Genomic DNA, 23,610 nt, shown 5'->3' with positions numbered 1-23,610 from the left:
AAAAAAAACCGTACAAGGTTCTAACTGGCGTAGCAAAACAAAAAGTAAAGAAATAAGGAAAAAGTAAACATTGTGATGGCAGCTCTTTTAATCCTTTCACCGACACAGCCAACTATTTTTGGATTCCTGTCCTTGCTCAGAAAAAGGAGGACTTAGCCACATTTTAGAGCAATAATTGATCAATTTTTCACATTTTCAGTTTCCTGTATGTGCAACTGTAACAATCTGAACAGTTTGACAGAGACAGTGATTCTTAATTAGACATATTTTTCAAGCAGTTTATCTTCAAAGTGTCCTGAAAAGGATACTGTATTCCTTACTGTACTTAAAATCCTCACTTTCTGTCCCAATTCTCAAATTGGTCCAAGACAATATGACCTTTTCACAGTATTTATCTCTAAAACAGATGACAAGGGAGTCTGGATGTTGTTACGGTGGGCCCCTGTCATAACCTATTATCTTTTCAACCAGATGTCAAATTTTGTTCCCGTGATCTCCCTGCCATCGGGCATAATGCATTTGTGTGATCCCACCAATCTTCCTAAATTAAAGCAAAGGACATGAAGACATGAAAATTTGTCAGGATTACTACAGAAGCAAAAAAGGGAAAAAAAATAAATTCCCATCAAGCAGAACGTAGGCCTCACTCCCATACTGGAATCAGTCAGATGGATGGGCATGGATAGGATCAGTTCTAAGACCAAGGCTCTGCACTCTCATAATACACTGCCGATAGGGTTTAATACTACATTTGTGTAGTATTTGTATTCCAGATTCACATTCCCAGAGTGACGCGGTTCTACGTTTCATTAAACCGCAACACAGTGTTGAAAGCTCTGCCCCAGTACAACAAAGGCAGTCTCCCTGCGCGGACCTGGACCCCTCTTCTACTTTAACCAGGTAGCATGCAGCTAGACTCATTTCACTGTAAGATTTCATCGAAAAAAAACCCCACATAAAATCAGAGTTTCCTTTTCATTTGGTAAAAAGAAGAAGATTTTAATAAAATGCAATGTATCACTCCTACAACAAGGAAAACCAGAAAAATAAGGTGATCCTTCTACTACACTGCAATCATCTGCTAACTCGCACGCTAATTTTTCCATGGCAAACCATGCTTTAATTTCCTAACTTTTATAAACCATATGCTTTCTTAATTTTTATTACAAAGCCAAAATAAGTACCAGGAGAACGCCACCATAAGACATCAATTCCAAAGGCAAAATCACACATATTTTCCTCAAGCCAAGCTGCCTCTGAGTTAAAAACGCATGTTGTAACCTACGCATCATTCCCCTAGCTTCAATTTGAGGAAAAATATTATTTTTTCCCCCACCTCAGAAATGCTGCATCAAAAATGTTGCTAGTATTGCACTCTTTTTCGTGTCTTTCATTCATAAAATGTGAATGTAAATTCCATTATGGGAAAGGCGGGAGAAGCAGCAGTAAGACTTGGATATCCTGGGAAAAGGATTACCCAAATGGATGCTCTAAAGCTACCACCATTAAATAAAATACTTTTGAGGGATAAAAGTAAACCCCTGTGCTCTCTTGTTACAAAAAGGGGGAAATGACCCCCTTATTGAGCACTAGTTAAAATGGCAGTGAGCTCTAATAGGAAAGAAAAGAGAAGACTTAAGTCAACAGAGGCTTAAAGAAATACAGATCACGAGCCGCCTGAAGAAAACCCAACTGCATCGAAGGCCGAAGTTTATATCCTGCCACTTTGGGACACAGTTTCATTTAGGAAGCATCTTGATTCCCTGAATAGTACCATTTTACTTACAGGAAACAAGTTATGACTTCTCAAATTACTTCTCAAAGCAACATGTCAGAGACAAGTCAGTCAGTCAGTAAGAAAACAGCTTTGGAAACCTCATTGTTGCCCTCAACCCAAAAGTGTTCCCTTCCCCTCCAAATCCCTGGTGTCCCCTGTTTCCCCCCTGTGCTGCTCTTGGTTTGAACAAAGGACATTCTCAGCAGCTGTCCTCATTTCTGAAGAGAACTTACCATTCCTGATGTTTTAAGACATGCATACATTAACCTTTCCCTCTCCCTGGAATAACTCCTTTCTCTTAATACTTGTCTTTTTCTCTCCTGCTCTGTAAAGAAGGATGACCGAATCAGTAGGATACTCATGATAAGAAAAGCACAGTTGCTTCTATGAGGCCTCAGCTGTTCACAATGTTGTGGATGCTGTTCTGTACCAAACGGCACCTTTTTGAAGGAGGCACCGAATCAGAGAGATTTCAAACATGAAATGCCCCCCATACCCTCAGTGCCTCTGTGCAGATTCCCCATTCCCCAATGAGAATAACTGTCTGACTGAACAGCAGGAAACCAGAGAAATGGGAACAGCCTCTCGGAATAACGCTTCCAACTGACACCCGATATGCCTCCATAATTTTGTTCTGTGAAATCCGATGATACATAGCTATTTGCTTGGATGATATCTGCCTACAGTGTTGATGGATTTAATTAAGTGGAAAACATTACATCGTATCTTCTGCTGAGCGAGCGAGAGGTCCACATGTCACAAAGTCTCATTTTTTAACCAGAACACATTTTCACAGCAGAGTGTTGTTGCTAGTAGAAAGATAAAATGCCACACTCCATTTACATTAAGCAATATCCTCAAATTTGCAACTTCACATTTTTCCTTATAAATTGGAACCAAACTTCAGATTACCGTACAACTGGACACATATTTTCGAACAGGTTGGGGACCTATAATGCAATACTAACAGAAGCTAAAAGTTTTCAGTATTTTCCTTCTTCTGCTATGAAATGGCTGAACACCTGTTTAATGTGCCCACAGGCAATAATTAGGAACCAATGACGCTGTTTTCAGTTAACATTTCATTTCCTGCTACAGCAGCACATTGCTATTAGCAATGACCTTCTCGTTGCAGAGAATGTGATATTTATTAATTAACAAAACAAGAAAAAGATCCCAAGTCCCTTTGAACTTTTACTTTTTTAAAATGAGAACCTACTCATGAAGGGGACAGGCTTGCAAAAAAAAGAAATAAAAAATCTCTTTATATTCATCTGAGGTTCACTTCACATCTGGTCTTCGCTGTTCCATAGCGTTACTAATTATGATCTGTTAATTAAGAAATGAAAGTGCTGCCATTACCTGTTTGGAAGAAATGGAAACTTCTGGATCAATGACTTGCTCTGGAGTTCAATCAAGAGGTGACCTGGATGGAGCCGTCGGGACAAGAGAAATAATAGCTTGGGAAGGGACCACTCAAAACAGCCGATCTGATTTTCCCAGGCAAGTGATTTATTGCCAGAGAGGTGGCTGTTCCGCCAGCACTAAGCAGAACAAGATCAAAGTCAGCATTAAAAAAACTTCATAAACTGTGCGAACAGCCATGGCCTGTTTTGGGCAGTGATGCAGAAAGTCTCACATGCTGCGTGCCTTTCGTCATCCCCTTGCTGTGCCCAGCACCCCCGCGGCCCTGCTCTCCGGGCTGTCACTTTGGCTGGAGAGGGGCAGTGGAAGTGGCAGCTCAAGGCCTTCTCCGAACACTGCTGATGACCACCCCGTGCGCCAGGTTCGGCACACGTGCCTCCTCCTGCCATCAGCACTCTGCAGAACCAGCAAAGCCTGACTGCCTGCCGTGCACCCCGTGGGGAGATGCGGCGAGAAGAGCAGCACAAGCAGTCTCCCTCCCTGGCAGCAAAAGGTCAAGCAGGCTCAGAGGTGGACCAGCCATCTACAATTAAATGTCTGCATGTTCTAGGCCTTTGATTCTTTTTGATTTTTGCCTCTTCACACTTTGCGTTTTTGTGGAATGAGCAAACAACACTTGGTTTGGAAAACACTTGGCTTAGCCGGCACTGCGGCTGTCAGCTCTCTCAAAGACATATTTAATATCCGTGACAAGGATCGAAACAGAGAAGGATGCACATTGCTAACGCAGTTAAACTCTGCAGCTTCACAACAAAGGCCCAGGCCAGGAGCACAGGAGTACCTGCAGTGCCAGCTGAAGTGCGGTGAAGGCAGTTCGGCTCCCATCTAAGGATACATGAGAGAGAGATCTGTGAGAGTTGCAGTGTATCGGCTTCCCTAGAAGACAGTCACGTTCAAGGAGCACCAGGAATGGATCATCTGGCCCTTACTGACTATGCTAACGGCCTGCGAGCCCCTCAAGTGGCGTCTTCACAAGCCGCTGGACCAGATCCTGCGGAGCTGCTGGACCAGATCCTGCGGAGCTGCTGGCTGATGCTGCTCTGCTCCTAAGAGGGTGTGAGCGCGTGGAGGAGGAGCGTCCCACAGCACGCTGACCCAGGCTGCTGGGATGCGTGGCCTTGACGTGCTACTTCCCACCAGAAGAGCTGACTGGTTGCAGCAGATATCTCTCTGATGTACTTTCACGGTCGTCTACCTCAGTCATTAGGAAGGAACTATATTTTATCACTCATCACAAAGTAACAGCTCCATGTTGTATTTTACAGTTCTCGGAGCTCTTAGCTTCCTTTTGCTGTTTTGTATGTATAGCGCAGCAGCATTTAGAAGTCTCCAGCATAATTTACAATCCAAACAAAGAAGGGGGGGGGGGGGGAGAGACTAATTAACTTGCCCCAAATTATGGGATAATGCAGAGGGAGAGGCAGTGAATAAAATGCAAATTTCTGACTCTCATCTACTTGACTGCTGCCTCCTGTGGCATTCACTTTAAATCATGGATACTAATCAATCAAAGCCTCCCGGAGCCTGGACAGGACTGCAAGTAGATATGCTGGTGTCCTTCTGAGAGAGCAGGGAGCTGCCAGACCCACGGCTGAAGGCAGAGCTGCACTTTCATCTTCCCGTCTGCCTACCACGGCTGGGCCTTTCTGATGGTGCCATCTGGCCCTCTCTTTCCTGTTTTTTGTATTTATCTCTGATTTGTAATACATGCTGCAACTGCGCAGGTAGCTTTATTCTGTAAAACTGCTCAACTGTGACCTTTTTGAAAATACACAGAAATGAAGTTTGTAAAACAGCTAGAAAAAAATCATCCTGCTGGAATCATCCAGATTATGATAATTATGCAAGCAAAGATCAATACTAATCCACTCTAAGGCCACTAATTCTCAATTCCGCAGAAATTCTAGTGTCCACATTCAACAGTTTATCATTTTGCAAGCAGCACCATTACTCCGTGCTGACATTTACCCTGAAGATATACTCTGTCACCTGAAAAATAAGGTTATATGAAGCCTGCCAGTTTCGGCTCGCATCACTGTCAAGAAACCAAACACGAAGTGCAGTTTGCAGAGTGTGACAATCCCTGAAAAACCTTAGGAATCAAAACTAGTCCTGCTCCAAAATGTTTGAGAGGCTCAGAGCTGAATCAGAAAGTTTTAGGGTTGTTCTCATTTAATTTCTGACATTGAAGAAAATGAGTAACTGCCTTTACTGCCCCCAAAAGATTTTAAGAGTTTATTTTACTACGGTGTGCATGAAAGAATTTACCAAGAATGGAGTAGCGCTGTTTCTTTGGAAAGAGAAACTGGGCTATTCAGCTAATCCTGATGAGTTCGCAAGGAGGAGAAGGTAACATGGGTTATTCAGTTGTCATCTAAGGGTGTTAGGGGATATGACCCGCTTTTTACTTTAAGCTTTCTCCATTGTAGTGAAATAAAGTTCCCATAAAGAGGCCTCAGGAAGCGTGAGCTCAGTTCACTTTTCAGAAGGTGATGCAAACTCCACCTGTGCTCCTAAACGCTGAAGTCTCTTCTCCCAATCCTGCAAACAAAGACGCTGTGCTGGTTGAGGTGAGAACCGCCAGATCCCCCTTTTACCTCGCAGAGGTGGAGCGCAGCGTGCCCTCAGCACTCCTCAGGCTGGATTTGTTTGAGGCACTGTGGCTGCGCTGTAGCCTCTCCCAAAACAACGGATAGCCCAGAGCGTGTCACGCTGCTAAGGGATCGCATTTGTCACCAGGTAAGATCCAAGGACAAGCTCCTTAAAGGTGAAGGTCATTCGGAAGAAAGTTATAAAAGAAAAAGGAAACAAAGTGCACTCCTAAGTAAGCCCTTAGCAGTGACCCCCGGCTGGCTCCTGAGTCTGGATAAATTACCTTTTATAATTTACCCCAAACATGGAGTATCTTGGAAAAGTCTTATAGTACCGTATTTTCATGTCATTCTGTTAAACATCGCTAGACATTGTTTTTTCCTCACAGCTACGTATATAGGACCTGTTCACTTTTTTTCCTGAAAACAGTAATACAGAAGGTTGCGTCTGTTACAGAAAGGCTTTAAATATTATTCAGAAACCGTACGCTTTCCCACGATAGCTGAAGTTATAGAAACAAATAGAAACATTTTTATTTAAAGGCCTACCTTCTGCTACATCACCCAAACTACACCTCGTACGTTTGAAGATATCTAATAAAATATAGGGAGCAGCAGGAATAATCTCTCTTAAGAACATTTCTTCAGCAAAGGATTATCATTTGCACTACCATTAAATGCAAAGTTTTTAATTTTGCACTGTTCTTTCAGATTTCATATTTCTGTTTCAACTTTAAATACAAAATTAGTATTTTGCCATTTTTCGTTTTAACGTACTCCTTCAAAATGCTAATATCCTAATCGTGAGGAAAACCAGAACGCACTTCATGAATTTTTGTCTAAACCCCTTAAAATAGCCGAGCAAGTCCTCTCGTTAGGCTCTACTGAGGCCAATAACGTTCCCTCCAATTTCTGATTTCCTGCAGTACTTAGCTTTAGAAATATTTGTACAAAATTATATTCTGATACTGATTACGTTGCTCCATTTGAATCACAACCACATATTGCCGCAAGGCTGTGACTTCTAGATATCAGGAGGCTGCGTGCATTGATCCTGTTATTTCCTATTACTGTACACATAGCAGAAACCATTTATGAACTAATTCTGTGTAACGAAATTTAACAAACTAATCAGCCTGTGTACCACCTATCTTTTTTTTAGCTTAAGAAAATGGGGTTGATTTTATTAAATTGATTTTATTACATTGTCATGTAAACTTCATCAGCCCATGACTCTGTAATAGAAATAACTATCATCTGACCTTCTAACACCAAAGACGTCAAGCCTGAACCCTCTCATGTCCCACATGACTGGTGTATGGAATCAAAACACACTCAAGCAGACCGGAGGCAACTTAACCTAGAGGCCCGGTGATCCCAGATACGACTTCAATGCACAGAATTTTTGTTTATTCATATGACTGACATTTTAAACATCTTCCAAGAGGGTAATTTCAAACCAATCTCTCCTCACCGTCATCGTCACCTACAGATCTTTTCAGTTGGAGACACTGGAGACCACCTGTTAAGACGGTATAATTGCACCACTATCGGATACGACTAGGGAATGGCTGGCTGCCAAATAACTTGTTATTCTAAGAGAAATTTTATTTATCTTCTTTCTAAGAGAAAGAAGCGGCTCTGAAGTATTTTGCCACCCTCCCTTTTTCAAACAGGAGTGCTGTGGAAAAAGTCCTGCATGTAATTTCACACTGTCATGCTTGTGGGGGACTTGAGCGCTGACTGCTCTCTCCTCAGAGCAGCATCCGATTCTTCTAAAGAAGAGTTAACATCAGTAAATACGTTATCAGCTCTAAGTACACAAGATTTTTGGTGCTTTGGTTCAATCCTAATTTTTGTGCCTTATTTCCTTCCGTGAGCCAAAGTGAACAGCGGAAGGAACAGAAGTTGAGGTATACACAAGGGAAGCACTTCCACACTGACAACAGAGTATTTTTGTAGCCCACATATCTCAGACTAGCATTCAAAGAGGAACTTATTTCAACTTAAAAAACAACAGTTACAATGTGAATGAATAAATGCCTTACCTGTATTCATCCTGTGTAAACCGTGGAATTACTGAAGGCTGCAGTACAGCAATTTCTACGGTAGTGGTGTTGAACTTCACAGGATCCCCATCATCATATGCGATGACCACTAGCTATAAAAGATACAGAAAATCACTCTCTCAGTACAGGCAAAGGCATTTTTTACGTTGACTTGCATGTTGACTTCTTGTATTTGCAGGGTCTAACAAGTCAGACGAGATTTTCTTTCACTGCACATCATACATTGTGTAAGAACAAAACATAGAGGAAAAAGGCAACAGCCATCCACAAGTTGAACCATCTCCCAGAAAATGTAGAGAAACACCTGAAACGGGACTTCAAATACAACAGCCTTCTACAAATACCTCTCCAAAACACCCTGCTGGCTTCAGGTACATTTTTCAGGGGATTCCCTTCACACCTAACCACGCACAGTGCTTACTCAGAACTCCAGAACCAATTTCAACTGCTTTAACAGTATATGGTTCAGTTCTACATTTACACGTTATTTATTGAAAAACCACCTAAAACTCCCACTAAAACAAACAGAAAAAGTGCTAGCCAAGAATTCTGTGTTGATGATATTAATAACTAAAACCGAGGTCTGATATCAAAATGAAAAAAATTAACATTACCTCCCCTCCAAAAAAAAAATCCTCTTAAGAAAAGAGATCCCCTGTATGCTAAAACATGGACAAGACCAGAAGACCTTCTCCAAAGGTGGCCTATTATAAATCTTTTGATTATCTGATTTTTACTGATGTCTATTTGCTTATTTAATCTGTGCTTTCCTAATGCAACAAAAAGGTTCGCCTGTTTTCAGCTTTCATATGAAGGTAAGCTATCTGCTAGCAAAAGGATGAGAGATCAGCCCACTGAAGAAGGAGTAATGGACAGTCTTCCAGTTTCCTATTTCTCTAAATCTGTCCTTATTTCGAGAGGTCACTAAATGGAGCAGGTCAGCACCTCATTCTAGTACAGAGTTTTCAACTCATTCCTGCTAGTCCAAGCTATTCTCAGAATACGTCGGTGAAGAGACAGCTTAAAACAAAAGAAGACAATTTTTCAGCCAATATAACGAGGAACTCAGCAGTGCAAGATATCATAATTGCAGAAAGTATGAGTGGGTTAAAAATTGACTGGACAAATTCACAGAAGATTCAGCGACAGATACAAGCCCAATGGTCTAAATGCAAATACTAACTCAAAGTCTCCACATCACTGATTTCTGGAGTCTTTTCTGCGCTTCTTCCCTAAGCACCTGTATTTTCTGAAAAGCATCGCTCTGCTAAATTTACCGTTGGTCTGCCCTAATATAGAGCCATCTTCATATAGAAAAGTAGCTCCATGTCCACATGCACGTCACAGCTGCAGAAAACAGCCACACAAAATAATTACACTCCTGAACGACCATACAGAAGGCGGGCTGCTTCCAAGTAGGGAAATTACATATAAACACCCACATATTACAGATACTTTTTTTTTTTTTTGCTTAGTGACACGCTTTAATTTTAACTTTTAACTGCCCCTTCCACTCATGGATGTCAGAAAGGAGATCTGTCCCAATGATTTTCATCAAAATCGTAACTTACTCCACATTAACTACACTTGAGACCCTTCAGCAACAATAACACCACAATAATAACTTAAGTCTCCCGAAAGCTAATGTTTTACATTATAGCACTTGCGAACAGAACGTCCCCAACTATCCAACTGCGCAGTAACTTTCTCTACAAGATTTCTTGCCATTCTTATAAAGTTCTCAGAAAATTGGGACACTGACAGCCCCACTAAAACCAAGGAGATCAGCAAGGTAACTTCCAAAAACTGAGGTTCGCTTTAGCTGCCTCCCTGTTTCTCCTGCCCTTGTAAGAGCCGCAATCACAACCATTCGAGATACTCCTGAAATCAAAAAGGCATGACACGTGCCAGGAAGAAATTAAAGAAACAAACAAACAAACAAAACTTTCACTTCTTTCTATGCAATGTAAAGCAACACGGAGAAACACAAAGGTAAAAGGAATTCTACCAAATGCAGTCAATATCTACTGACAATGTACAGCTATAGGAGTTCATACCTTAAACACCGTGCTTGGCTCTTCATTGAGGTTTACTCGGGTTACTACACGTCCTGAGTTTTCCTCCACATCAAAAATGCTGGCACTGTAAGGGAACTGGACAACGTCGACTTTGTATCGGACTCGACTTGCTGGTGTGCCCTGCAAGGCAAAAACAAAGCAACTTGCATACTTCTGTCTTTTTACACCTCTCATGAAGTTATTCAATGATTAAAATGCAACATTGCTAAACAGACCACCACAAACAAAACTTGCAGTTTACCTTCCTCAGAACTGGGTTTGTTACTAAGCAGCCCCCCTGTCACCCCCCCAAAACACCTTACAGTGACATCCAAGAGGTCCAGTAAGAAAAATGACTAGAGGTTTGGAAAGAAGAAAGCTGAAAAACCCATCTACTGAAATACAGACAGAACCAGTGGTCTGTTTTATAACTACTGCCATTTTTAAATGACAGAAGATGGACACGGCTTAAGGCTGGTTACTCAGTTCTCAACAATGTTTTACAAAACCTCCTTTGAAGTTCAAGAAACTTCTAAATACTCTAAAATCTCCAACACTTATTCAGCTTGTCCTGAAAGTTACAGTGTCTTGTTCCTGAAGATGGGAATATGTACGTTGTATTATTTTCTGAAGAGTCGGAGTATAGTTCTGCGTATACAGGACAGCGCAGCCTACGGGTCGTTCACAGGCTTCTCTTTTAGAGGAGACGAGGTGAAAACAGCAGTGTTTTGCCTGGGCAAACCCACCACGCAGCCTAAATGGGCTGGTTTACACTGGAGTCAAGCAGCAGCATGTGAAGGCTTCACTTTTCACCAAAACCAAGTGATGAAGAACCGCCACATTTCAAAATCCCCATCTCTTAAGCAGTAAAACACAGAGATTACGTGTTTGGAACCCACTTCCAAACATATTCCAACACAATGCTCTTTCTGTGGCTGAGCTGTACAGGGTTTTAAGTAGCCCTGTGATGAACCCTCCCCACTGTTCAAACCCTGTTCCAGTGACAAGGAACAAGCAGAGACAGCCCACGCACATGTCAGAAATTGTCTGCGTGCATATGCACCCTGAAATACCAAATTAAAAGGGGAATCAGAAGAGACACTGCCAGAGGGTATAATAGGTGAGTTTTTCAGACCAGTAACTCAGCATTTTCTAATAGAAGGCTATTTACTTGATTTAACTCTTTTAACACTAACTGCCTAAATAAATAACATTTATTGTGAAGAATTAAGTCTCTTCAAGTATCCATTATATTCCAATGATGAAATTGCAGCAGACACCCTCCAGGGACCTCCTGAGGATGTGGAGTAACATCATGCCCATAAGCACAGCCTAAGAGACAGCTGCTCCTATGTCGGAGATGGGAGGGCCCTGGCAGCTTATGGTGACCCATGTCAGTCCCAAAAAGCAAAACAGGTGGCAACGCTTGTCCCTGGGATGCCCACGGTCCCACCGTTCCCTGGTGGCACCCCAGGCCCTGTTCCAGCAGCCGCTTTCCCGCATGCGTACAGAGGAGCTTTCTCTGGTAGTGGTGGGATGGTTCATGGCACCCACCTAACTTAAAAGCAGCAGACACTCATGGAATCACAGAATCACGGAATCTTCAGAGTTGGAAGGGACCTCTAGAGATCATCTAGTCCAACTCCCCTGCTAGAGCAGGATTGCCCAGAGCACATCCCTCAGGGCTGCATCCAGGCGGGTCTTGAAAATCGCCAGAGAAGGGGACTCCACAACCTCCCTGGGCAGCCTGTTCCAGTGCTCTGTCACCCTCACCGTAAAGAAGCTTTTCCGTGTATTTGAACGGAACTTCCTATGTTCTAGCTTGTGCCCATTGCCCCTTGTCCTGTCGCTGGGAACCATTGAAAAGAGCCTGGCTCCGTCCTCCTTAAACCCACCCTTTAGATACTTGTAAACATTAATCAGGTCCCCCCTCAACCTTCTCTTCTCCAGGCTAAAAAGTCCCATCTCTTTCAGCCTTTCCTCATAAGGGAGGTGCTCCAGTCCCATAATCATCTTGGTTGCCACTCCTGGCAGGAATCACCCAAGATCTTTTTTGGGTGAGATGAATTGTACCCTCGACCAGTTACAGAGGATGTCTGGGAGGCATTACGGTTTAACAGGTTACTTGCATTCTCGGCGAGTGTCCCCTCACTGGTACTGACAGTAACCCACTGTTTTCAAAGATTAACAGGTGACGTCGCAGCACATTATTAAGCAGTGAAGCCTTAAATAAAAAACACGTACTAAAGAACTGTGAGAAAAAGGGGGAGCAAAGAAAGGCTTTAAAGCAAAGAAAGGGTTTTTTGCACACTGATGTCTGAATAACTATTTTTCAGCAGACCAAAGTCTGTCTTACCTGGATACGTAGGCACCTGAGACGTTTCACAAAATTCAAACTAGGTTATTTGTGAAATATATTTAGGAGTAGATTCAGAGAAGCACTTAGAAACTCAGGTCCTATCATTGGTATGATTTCAGTTTCTTAATGCTGCTGAGGTTAGACCTCAGACTCGGTTTTGATCTTTGCATTGTATTTAAACAGATAAAATACCAGAGCCCGCAGTTCCATTAATAGCAAATTGGCAACTTTCATCTGTATTCAATAACGTGGTATAAAGCAGCTTTATTGTTATTGAAAATATATTCAATGTACCCCGTCAGCTACTAACTACAAGGAAACATTAAATTTACTTTTGTAAACAGTAATAGAAACAGCTACAAAAGTGGCTTCAGCTCACTAACTCATATCAACATTTTGTTGATACCACAAAAAGTGCACTGAAATGCTCAGTCAAAATACACCGTCTAAACTTAAAGATTTACTGGAACGTATTTAGCACAGGTATTTCACATCATGCTAATGCACGCTACAGAGCTGTTGAACATAGTGTCACATTTTGCCACGTTACCTTCTGATGAGTAGTAGGATTACTCAAATAATTAACTATACTTCAATGTGAGATAAGTGACCCTTCAGCGAAGAATATTTATTTGAATTAAAAATTATAGGTCGCTCGTAAGAATTTAATTGGTGGTATCAATTTCACAACTGTTAAAAGGACAAGAATACTTAAGTCTAATAGCAAAAGAGTAAGACAGAGGACAAGGCAGCCAGGCCACCTCAGCCCTCCTCCCCATCAACCCCTGCGCAGGTAGCACCTTGCGCGTAAAGAGAAGCGAGGCAGGGCTGGATGAAACCCGGGCACTCGCAGACTTTGCAGGGAGACGCGCAGAGCTGCTCCGCTGGATGATGGTCACTGCAGCGGCCACGAGGACATTGCCTCTTCCAGCCCTCCAAGGAAATCCAGCCCAGGAAGGGTTTATTAGCCAGTACACTGCTCCAGTGCCGCCAGCAAGCCAGCACCTTTAATAATTCAAGAACTGGGTCCGCCAGATGCATTCTGGTGTTCAGTGAATTAATCTGTGAAAGGCCACGTTAAGAGTTAAAAGTACAAGACCATGCATACTAACGAGTGCAAATCGTGAAAACGTGAGAAATTTCAGAGATCATAGCATAACAGAGGTGATTATACTACTTTCCCTCTGGCATTCTCCGATTCAGTCATTTTTCTTCAACGTTATAATTAAGAGGAAATTGCCTGCTGAAATCCACCCTATTTGGTCTCCGAGTAATGGTCCTCACATTTGCTTGGAAGACTAAAAGCTATCATCATCATTAAACCTGCACACACCAGGTAATTTGTTATTAAATAAACAAAAATCTCATCAGGTTATTGTTCCTGGTATGACTATCAAGTATGCTTTTTTCCCTGTCATTTCTGAAAATAACAAAACAGAGATTTATTTTTTATTTACTATATTTTGGCACCAATGTAATTAGAAAAATCTCCAGAGAGATTTCCCAGGGAAATCTATTTAGAAGCAAGTTTTAATTATCTCGAATATTAATCATCTTTCGCCTCTGTTCTAAATTAATTTAGATGCATTCCTATGTCTACAGCAATACTCGAATATAGCAGGTAATACTCTCAAAAAAACCATAGAGCAAGGATTGTATTTGGCAGGAACCAGCTCATTCTTTCAAACCAAAGTTTTTCTGGGAGTTCAAGCCTAATATGAAACTTAGATGTAAAGCTCATCCAGCTTCAATTATTTCTTTTATTGCCGCATAGTTCCCTAAGTTTCCATTTGCTCTGGGGGAACGCCATTTCATTTGTGACACAGCTGACAGGTAGGAAAATGTCCCCAACGTTTCCACGAGACGATGAGGCTGCACAGGAAGGCCCTGGGCAAAGAGGCGGTGGAGGCTGCACATCTGCGCTCTCCAGATAACTCTCAACTGCCATAGACCGGCTGCAGAGAAATCGGAATGCGAGAAAGCAAGGAAAAACGGTGAGAAGTGTAACACAACAACAACTTCTGTAGGTTTTCACGTATCTCTCGGCAAGCAATTCAAAATGAAGCTAGGAATCGCTACTTCTACTATCCAAATGAGTAACAGAGGTACAAAACCAGAATGATCTGGCCCAGGGAAGAGCGGGGAAAAACTGCATTTCACTTTCATTTGCAGTCTACTCGTGAAGATCCCAGATGTGCATCTGGTAAATGATCTGGATTGTACTAGTTTGGAATAGCAGCCTAATGAATACAGACTTATTTATCAAGTCCACTTCCCGACTGAAGTCGGAAAACTTCTGAGGGTACTATAGATAAAATGTGAAACTGGTAAGGAGTTTAATAAATTATCTCTATCTGTATATTTCAATGCAAATCCAAATTATCTGCATTGCGAAGAGTTCACTAAGGCAAATTTTGTAAATTCTATGAAAGAAATTGGACAAACCCCAAAATTTACAGGTGGCTGCACATGTTCTTTGTAACATGCTCAAAGTAAAGCAACCAAGAAAGACGGGTCAGACCCCAGAGTGGTGGAATGATGTTGGTGGGTCTTATACCAGCTCTAGGTTGTGAATGGTGTACTCATGTACGTTCACCCTAAATTAACTTCTATAAGCTCTAAAATTTGACATATTTTATTCTTTAGCATGTAACTCAACCAGAGGGCCTGAAATTCTGAATTACTAAATATGGAAATTCTGATTTATTAACTGTAACAAGCTGAACACAAGAAGAACACGAACTTTTAAAGCTATGAGATAAAATTACTTTAAGAACTCTGAATTTGCAGAGTGTTTCCCATATACAAACCTCCAGCAGACACTATGAAATCCAACAGTAACAGGTTTTAAAAGATCAAGCTGTGGACTGCCTGAAAATGCTTTTATCTCCAATTAAGTATCTGTGAAATCTCTAATTAAATATCTGTTAGCATCTTTCTTTTAGTGGGTGCCTGTAAAACAATCAGGACAATTACTCTCAATTTCACAAAAGGGCTCCATTGAACAAAAACCTTACAAGGTGTTAAGAGATTGGAGCAACCATTAAATTGGATGTTCTGGAGCTCTGGAAGCTGGCTGCTCGTTAAAACTAGTGTTCTGCATCTGTTTCTATTGACATTTCAAATCAACAAAATCAGAATATGCAGGGGAATTGCTCATGGAAGAAATACTCAAGCTTTTACAGCGATAAACCATACAAAAAAAAGGCACAGACAGGAAAAGCAAACATCTCAAGTTATATCAATCCTGGGAATATTCACCTTCTGATAAACAAAGCGAGCAAACTAAGCATCTATCAAATCGCTCATGGTGCTCTCCTCTCAAAACACGTGGAGGGCTAAGAGCTTCGAGAACACAGCCATAATCATCTGGTGTCTTTCATCACCACGCCACTTCAACAAAGCATAAACTGTTGACAATGAAAGAGACTCCTCTTCTCTCCAAGGATGATCTCAGGTGTCCCTGGATGGCTCAGGTGTGTGTACAAACCTGCTGAACAGAAGCACAGGGAGCCCCTTTGCCAGGCAAAAAAGCAACCACCGTACAAGTCCCTCCACACGCCATTGCCTCATTTCGCATACAGATTTGTAAATTTTGCTACATAATAGGAAATAAACCAGGTTTAAAGCTCTTTCTCGTCACCAAAACCTTCCCAGTCTTGAGACTGATCAAGCTTGACCTCTAAAGTTTCAGGCAAACCACTGATCTGCTGTGCATTTGGTTTGATCGTTCCGCAGAGCCACATGAGTCCTTTTGCTTTCCTTTCTCTTGCTCCCGAAGTGACTGCCCCTGCCATTTTAATTCAGACTATACATTAGTTTGCACAGGAAACGAAGACACCATGCCCTTTTTTCAGGGCCACGTACAATATGGGTTAGCATTTAGTTTTAGTTTGAGTTAAATCGAAACCCAAGTCGAAGAGCAGCAAGAGGAAAGCAGTTCAGAAGCAGTTTCAGCTGGGTGTCCGTAGAGCTGCCGAGTGCAGAAGCAGGGACTTGCCCGGATGGCCCAAGCAGGGTCTAGACCCCAGTTCCATGCGTTTTCACTTGCCACTCCTGAAGCATTTTAAGAACTCTGCTTCTAGGCAAGGCCACTTGTCATTCTGTGAGAGCTAAGCTCTCAAGCTGAGCACTGAGAGGGGAATTACTATAAACAGTCCTGAGGCCTCTTAGAGCTAACCGACATTGAATTGAGGGATTTATGCATCTGTACCAACCCTGATACAGGCCTCAGCTTTCTTCAGCTACAAAGGATCATCTATTTGCCCAAACAACAGACAGTGACAGATGCTGGCTGGGGATACTCCCATGAGTCCTGCGTCCAGCTCTGGAGTCCCAACATAAGAAGGACATGGACCTGTTGGAGCGAGTCCAGAGGAGGCCAAGAAGATGCTCTGAGGGCTGGAGCCCCTCTGCTATGAAGACAGGCTGAGAGAGTTGGGGTTGTTCAGCCTGGTAAAGAGAAGGTTCTGGGGAGATTTATTATCTGCCTTCCAGTACCCTAAAGGGGGCCTACAGGAAAGCTGGGGAGGGACTCTTAATAAGGGAGTGAAGCAACAGGACAAGTAATGGCTTCAAACTGGAAGAGGGGAGATTTAAATGAGATATCAGGAAGAAATACTTCATTGTGAGGGTGGTGAGCCCCTGTCCCAGGTTGCCCAGAGAAGCTGTGGCTGCCCCATCCCTGGAGGGGTTCAAGGCCAGGTTGGACAGGGCTTGGAGCAACCTGGTCTGGTGGGATGTGTCCCTGCCCAGGGCAGGGGGGATGGAACTAGATGATCTTTAAGGTCCCTTCCAACCCAAACCATTCTATGATTCTATACTAACGACTGTGCTAATAAAATTCAGAAGTGTCTCGATGAGAGAGTCGGACACTAACTTCATCCAGCCTTTGGGGACTTGAGGTATCTCTCCCTGTGAAGACTTGAAAATATCTCCGAGAGAAACCACAGCTGCATACACTTGTGTTAGCTACAGCAAAACAACACCTCAAAAGAAATATTTTTCTACAGGATATTATTACATCTACCTTAGTTGCTAGAAGCATTTCTTTGGCACCTCCATCAGAGAGGCAGCATTTCTGTGGTTTCCCAGGCACACAAAACCCTTGCAAAGTTATGCACCTCCCACAGGATGGATACCTGCTTGCACCTTTCACCATTTTTGACTTTGTCTTTTGGTCGCATCACGGTCTTCAACACAAAAGAGTCGGTGGGGAAATTAAATAGGGTCAATGGAGTACTTCCAGGAAAGAAAGCAAGGAGTTTGTAGTGGAAAAAATCATCCCTCTCGCTTAGTTTTATCGTGTTTCTGTCTGGGATTAATCAGACACCCGATTACACTGTATGCAGCAGGGCAAACCCATCTGGGATTCACTGGAGCCACTTTGGCAGCCCTAGGGCAGCAGAGCCTGCTTGAGCGACTCTGCACACTGGGAGCTTGGGAAATCCGAGCGCATTTTGGAGGCACAGCTTCACTGCACAGGGCTCCAGAATCATCCTGAACGTGACACTTGACCACGATGTCCAAGAGCCTAAACGAATCCACTCCTAGATACCAAGGAGCCCCGGATAAATAGACAAAGCCCTTAAGCTCCAGCTGGACAACACTTCTGGAAAGAAAACTCAAGATAATAATGAGGGAAACCCTCGACACACAACCGTCTCTGCTGTTTCCGACCTACAACCTACACAGCGCAGCCTCTAAACCCAGTGTTTTTCTCCTTTGAGCTCAGTGTGCCCAGTGGCTGTGATGCCTCACCCGTCTGCTTCTTCACCATTACCGCCCAGGCAAACGCTACAACTTTTCTCAGCTGGTCTACCTTCCAGCTGAGAAGCTGGAAGCTTCCTCCCTCTCTTCTTTCAGATTTCTGCACAACACAATATTTGGAATATATCAGTACTTATAACTTAAAGGGATTATTCAAATGCTGAAGAGAAAGCATGCTCAACTCTCTCAACAATTTCAATTGCGATGTTTGTAAAATTGAAGATTTTGATTTTACTCAGGTATACCAGTTATTCAAAAATAATTGAAGATGTACTCAAGCCTTTCCTTGGCAGCCATATAACCATGGCTCTAGTCTATTACCATAATTCCCTCTGGCTCCCTTGGCCTGTTTTTGTTGCTTTCTGCTCAGTATTTTCTTACCCTTTACACGTACCATGCCTGGAATTAAATGTAAGCTCTTCTGGGAGAGACAGGGTGAACAACTACAGGATGTACCACGGAATTTGAAAAGTCAGATGCCACATAACTATTTTAAACCTGTAGAAAAATATAATATAGACTGTTCCAATAAAGCAGAGGGCAATATGTTGATTTACCATATTCTATGAAATACACGTAAATCAAAATTTACCAGATTTCAATGACCAGAATGGTATTTCAAATTAGACTGTTTTAAACAAATGTAAAAGTAATTTCTGAAACATAGCCTATATTCCCAGTCACTGCAAAAAAAAGTGAATTCGAACTGGAAAAGAAAGGAAAGCAATGGAGAAACTGGTAAGAAACTGACATTTGCTCAAGACAGCCCTTCAAATCCTGCTCCGGCCTTTAGTGAAAAGCACTGGTTTCTATCTTTTAATTGACATTTCACTAAGGACCTGAAGGAATAACTATCAGATATCTCTTACGCCTTTAGGCCATGATTTTTTGACCACTTTGAAATCCACGGGTCAGAATAAAAACATAATGAAATACCAACTTGGAAGCACTTGAATCTAGCATAGATAATTTTTGTTTTGAATTAGTAACTGTTAACGGTAACCAGAAATCCATAGGTTTTTGCAACCAAACCAATCCTATTATTAACAGTTGCATTCTAATGATGGCTTAATGGTTTAGGCATTAGGTTTGTACAGTTAAATTAAAAAAATTACACATCTTCATTCCGACTCAGCTATTCATTTGCTCACATATATACATTCATACATGTAAGATACACTGAGTCGCAAACAATTTACTGCATGGAGATTTGATGTGTTGGGGTTTTTTTAAACGAAAAGCCACAAGATAAACTTTAATCTACATCTCCAATAAACCAATCAAACACTTCTTCATTTAAGAGTAAACGCTCACTCTCACTCCTTGTGACTGTTTTGGAAGCATATCCTAGTCACTCGTAGCACTTCCATATCTATATGCTCTAAGTTTCTAAATCACTCGGGAAATACACTGCTACTGCAGACCACAAAACTCCATGTCACAAGTCTCTTCCAACCTCTCAATCTTTCACCTATGTTACTTTTTGTACCCTTGCCACCCTCACTGACCATTTAATCCTTGCATTTATATTAATGACTTGTCCTTTAGAAGTCAAAAGCTGCAGATAAAGCCATGATCTTTTCTCAGAAACATCACTGAAAGAGCACTTTCACAGCCAAAAAATAACACAGTAAGTAAAATACCTGGATATTTTGCTACAGATGATGACTTATTAAGGTTGGCCTTCAGTGGCGTGAATTTTTTTTTCTACCACTCACATGGCTGTCACCTTTGCTGTTGAAGGACCAGAAGGAACAACAGGGCAACACCAGAACAGCCCCAGTCCGGCAGCTCAAAGGACGAACGAGCTGAGGATGGTGCCTGTGGGCTGAAATGGAGAGCCAAACTCCACTGGCCCCACGAGCTTTTCAGTTTGGATTCTCAGACCATCTATATTAATTTGACAATGCAAAGCAAAGTTGGGATTTGCTGAGAACAGTGGCAGTCTCTGAAGAGCTGATTAGGTCTGAGCAGCTTTTATTGCAGACGATGAAAAAAATCTAGCTTGACTTTTATTCTGAGCGGAGTTCAATGTTGACAGAGGAATAGTCTACGTTACTTGTAAAATGACAACAGAAAAATTCAGGCTTGAATACTTCGAATTATTTTGGCTCTTACTAGACCTCTCCTGATAATGAGACGTGTTTTAAAGCTGTATGTCTTTTTTTCTTTTCCTGAACTGATAAAATAGATCTATTAGGACTGGGGAAATAAAATTCCATCAGGTTAAAACACCCAAAAAACCCAACTAAAATATTGATGATGATAGCAAAGAATAGTCTTTCCCTTAAGGCAAGTTTAGAGGAAGACACTCTTGCTGAACAGAGAAAAGGTTGTGTGTTTTTTAAAACAATATCTGGTGAATTCATATGAAATACTTTGTGACACCGCTTAATGCCAAAGCCAGATCCAAATAAATAGGGATTTGCCAGTAGCACAAAACATCTAAAAAGGTTGTCTCAGTCGGAAAAAGAAACAAAGTCATTTATGCCTAATAGTTTTCTCTATCTTCTTCCTTATTTTAAAAGTAAAAACCATCAGCCATTAGTTTGAAATAAAATACCAACTTTCAAAAACTATTTTAAAAGCTTTCCTCTGTAGGGGGCTAACTTTTATGGCTACTGTATTCATTAAATGCCTAAGGGGAGTTTTATTTTTAAATCTTCATAAAAATCAAAGAAATGCAACAGTTGATTTCAAAGAACGTTATCTTAACATTACTGTCATATGCATTTATGCCTGTTATAACGGTAATAAACAGGATCCCACATTCAGTGATTTTGATCTCCGTCATGCATGTACCTTGATTTCTCCACAGAAGCGATCCGTACATCTTTCAAATATAAAACACTCAAAACCATATAAAAGAAATTCATATAAATATGGGAGGAAATCACAAGAAAGGAACCTGGGAGACATAAGCACTTTCGCTAGGTTTCTATTCTCCCATTCTTATATCACCATTATTACCCACTGTAGAAAACAGCACATAAGCTTATCTGTGTCTAGTTCCTACATTTATGTGTTTGGGTTCTTTTTTAAATGAAAAAGGGAAATAACTTTGCATTAGAAAATGCTGATTCCACAGGATTAAGAATTGTTATAAATCTACATTAATCAGTTTCTGAAGTATTTTGTTTCATTCAGTATCTCAGGAATATCTTATTCTTTAAAATTTAGACACTTTAAACCTAAGGATTATGAAACGGAGCTTATATCAGAATGGGCAAATACTGTATCAACACCAAAATATCTTGTTGTCAGGCAACAGATACTATTAAATAAAAGCGGCACAAAAACCAAGTAAAAAGTGATTCTCTGGCACCAGTGAATAATTTTTTTTTTTCTATCTTCAATAACCCATTTACGTTGAAATTTCCACAGAACAAAAATTCAGCTTCTTGCCCAGTTTCGTTGATCCTAAACATCCTTTTCTGCAAGCTTTTCTCAAAGGTCAGTCTGATAAACCGGCTAGGAGCAAATCCGTACTGGTGCAAGGGGCAGAGACAGCTCGTAGGATTATGACTAATGAACTTAGTATTTTAGATTTCTACTGCGGCAGACAAAAAAACTCACACAGTTTCAACAGTCACGCACAGCCAGTTTTCCCCACTCTCCACTGGCAGATCACTCTGAAGTGACTCCACTCGTGATACGGGCAGAGTGTTCCCTTTTGAATTATTTGCTGTTAGCTGCTGAGGATGAGAGCTCTTTAGAAAAATGGTGTTTCCTACCTCCATGGTTCCCAAGTCATTCCTGGGCAGAGCATCAGAGAATCTTCTCCAGCTAAGAAGCATCTGCTCATCTCCCTGAAGTGCTGAATGCAATTCAGACCCATTAATGTGAAGGCAAGCTTTACTAATTTGGTGGTAGTACTCCAGCAGCACAAGTGCTTTGTTCAGGAAGAAATGCTAGCAAAATGAGCTAATGCCTTTGTACAAAGTATAGCATAAACATAACCCTTGCAAACTTATAATGCCACCCAGAAACTCTGCCCACTTTGATCTCAATTTCCAGTCTGTAATTGCTAGGTTATTGTGCCTGACATATGGAAGAATAAGACATTCATGAACCGTGACAGTAAAAGTCATCCACAAAGTGGAATTAAATAGTCTTAAATCAATTTTAAATTGTTTTCCAGCAAATAGCTATGAGATTTGAGCAATCAAGCCTTCTTTCTTCCGCAAATCTCTGTTTTAAACATGATGGTGGAAACCCAGGCCTGGTGTGCCCCAAGGAACAGTGAAGGAGGTCCGGCAAAAGCACTAGAAGTCCCACAGAGCAAAAATGCAGTCAGAGCAAGAGTGTAGGTAGGACACAAAATTACGAACACTTATGAAGCCTTCTGAAGGGCTACAGTAGGCAGCTCTACATTTTAGACTTCCACAGTGCTACTAGAGATATATCCCCTGGCTTAGGTGTAATGGTTGAAGACCAAAAAAGGACCAGGTGATGTGGGTACAAGTCTGGTTGACCTTGTAGGTCCTTGACCTCCACAGGTGCTGCAGCTTGTTACCTTTATAGCAACTTCCTGGCTTGGAAGGCTTCCACACACCTGTAGATATGCCTCAAGTTTGCCAGGAACTCTGGCCTTTCCTGGTAGTTAAGATATTTTACATGGAAATAGAGGTAAAGGTTTGAATCCTTCAGTCAGAGGAAGGAAGGCATCCCAGGCCTCTGATATCCCACGGAAAGGCTTTTCTTAGCACAATTAATATAGCAAGATGCAAAGGGATGAGAGCAGGCACTACCACAGCATCATCCTTCTCCCGCTGCATGCTAAAAGCTATGAGTGCACGCGGATGGGACTTTGAAGGGGAGTGTAGGTGCCTGCCATGAAGCGAACAGTCCCAGGCTACACAGTTTTAAAAGTATGTCTAAAGCAAGACACTAGAAATTCCCTCTGGGCTCTACGGATCAGTCTAACACATACATGTGCCGACTATTCTACTTTTAATTAAGCAGATTTGTGCTTACCACGTTGGCTGGTTGGGACCCTATTCTAATGTGTCTGTGCTCTATGGAAGGAGCTTAACACACATCTCGGGCTCCGTTCTGCAAGCAGAGCACCCCAAATCAGGCACAAGCATCTCTTAATGCTCCCCTTCAAATTGCCCAAGACTCGACATTAAGGCACAACTCTCTCCAGTTCTTTTGGTTACTGCTCAAATAACATTTATGTCCTCTGCTGCTGCGTTCCTTAAATACTCTGTAGCACTAATAATTGATAACTACTGCTATTCATTACCTACTTGACGATACTACTGTCTTTCATATAATTTAAACAAACCATAGTCCAGATCTGCAGCTGTTATAAACTACCTTAAAAGCCTCCAAGCTCAGTAATACCCTACTGATACGTATCACCTGCAGGGGATTTACTTAACCTTTGTGTGGTAGGACTTTTTACAGGGGACAGCAGGACTGTCCTTACAGAAATGCTGCTTTAACATTTCTGTCCTTGGGTGGTAAATAAATTACTACGTAGCATATTTAGCTAAGCTACAGTTGATTTGTGTCAAAGCACCGCCATCAGCTTTTCATGTGCACAGCACGTTCTCTC

At 41.7% G+C, this 23,610-nt stretch overlaps 1 protein-coding gene across 22 annotated transcripts in view; it reads right to left on the bottom strand.

Annotated features, from left to right (window-relative positions):
- The window catches only part of PCDH15 (protocadherin related 15), an 811,115-nt gene that overhangs the window by 85,919 nt on the left and 701,586 nt on the right, over positions 1-23,610 (bottom strand). For all 22 annotated transcript variants that reach the window (XM_063340181.1, XM_063340176.1, XM_063340196.1 and 19 more), the window contains 2 exons: positions 9,920-10,060; positions 7,842-7,954 (listed from right to left, as the gene is read on the bottom strand). In XM_063340181.1, the coding sequence (XP_063196251.1) occupies positions 7,842-7,954; positions 9,920-10,060 (254 nt within the window). The remainder of the gene's footprint in view (positions 1-7,841; positions 7,955-9,919; positions 10,061-23,610) is intronic.

The sequence above is a fragment of the Chroicocephalus ridibundus genome, chromosome 6 (genome assembly GCF_963924245.1).
Source record: "Chroicocephalus ridibundus chromosome 6, bChrRid1.1, whole genome shotgun sequence".
Taxonomy (NCBI): Eukaryota; Metazoa; Chordata; class Aves; order Charadriiformes; family Laridae; genus Chroicocephalus; species Chroicocephalus ridibundus.
The sequence above is the reverse complement of the archived record's forward strand: the minus strand, read 5'-3'. Positions and strand labels throughout refer to the sequence as shown.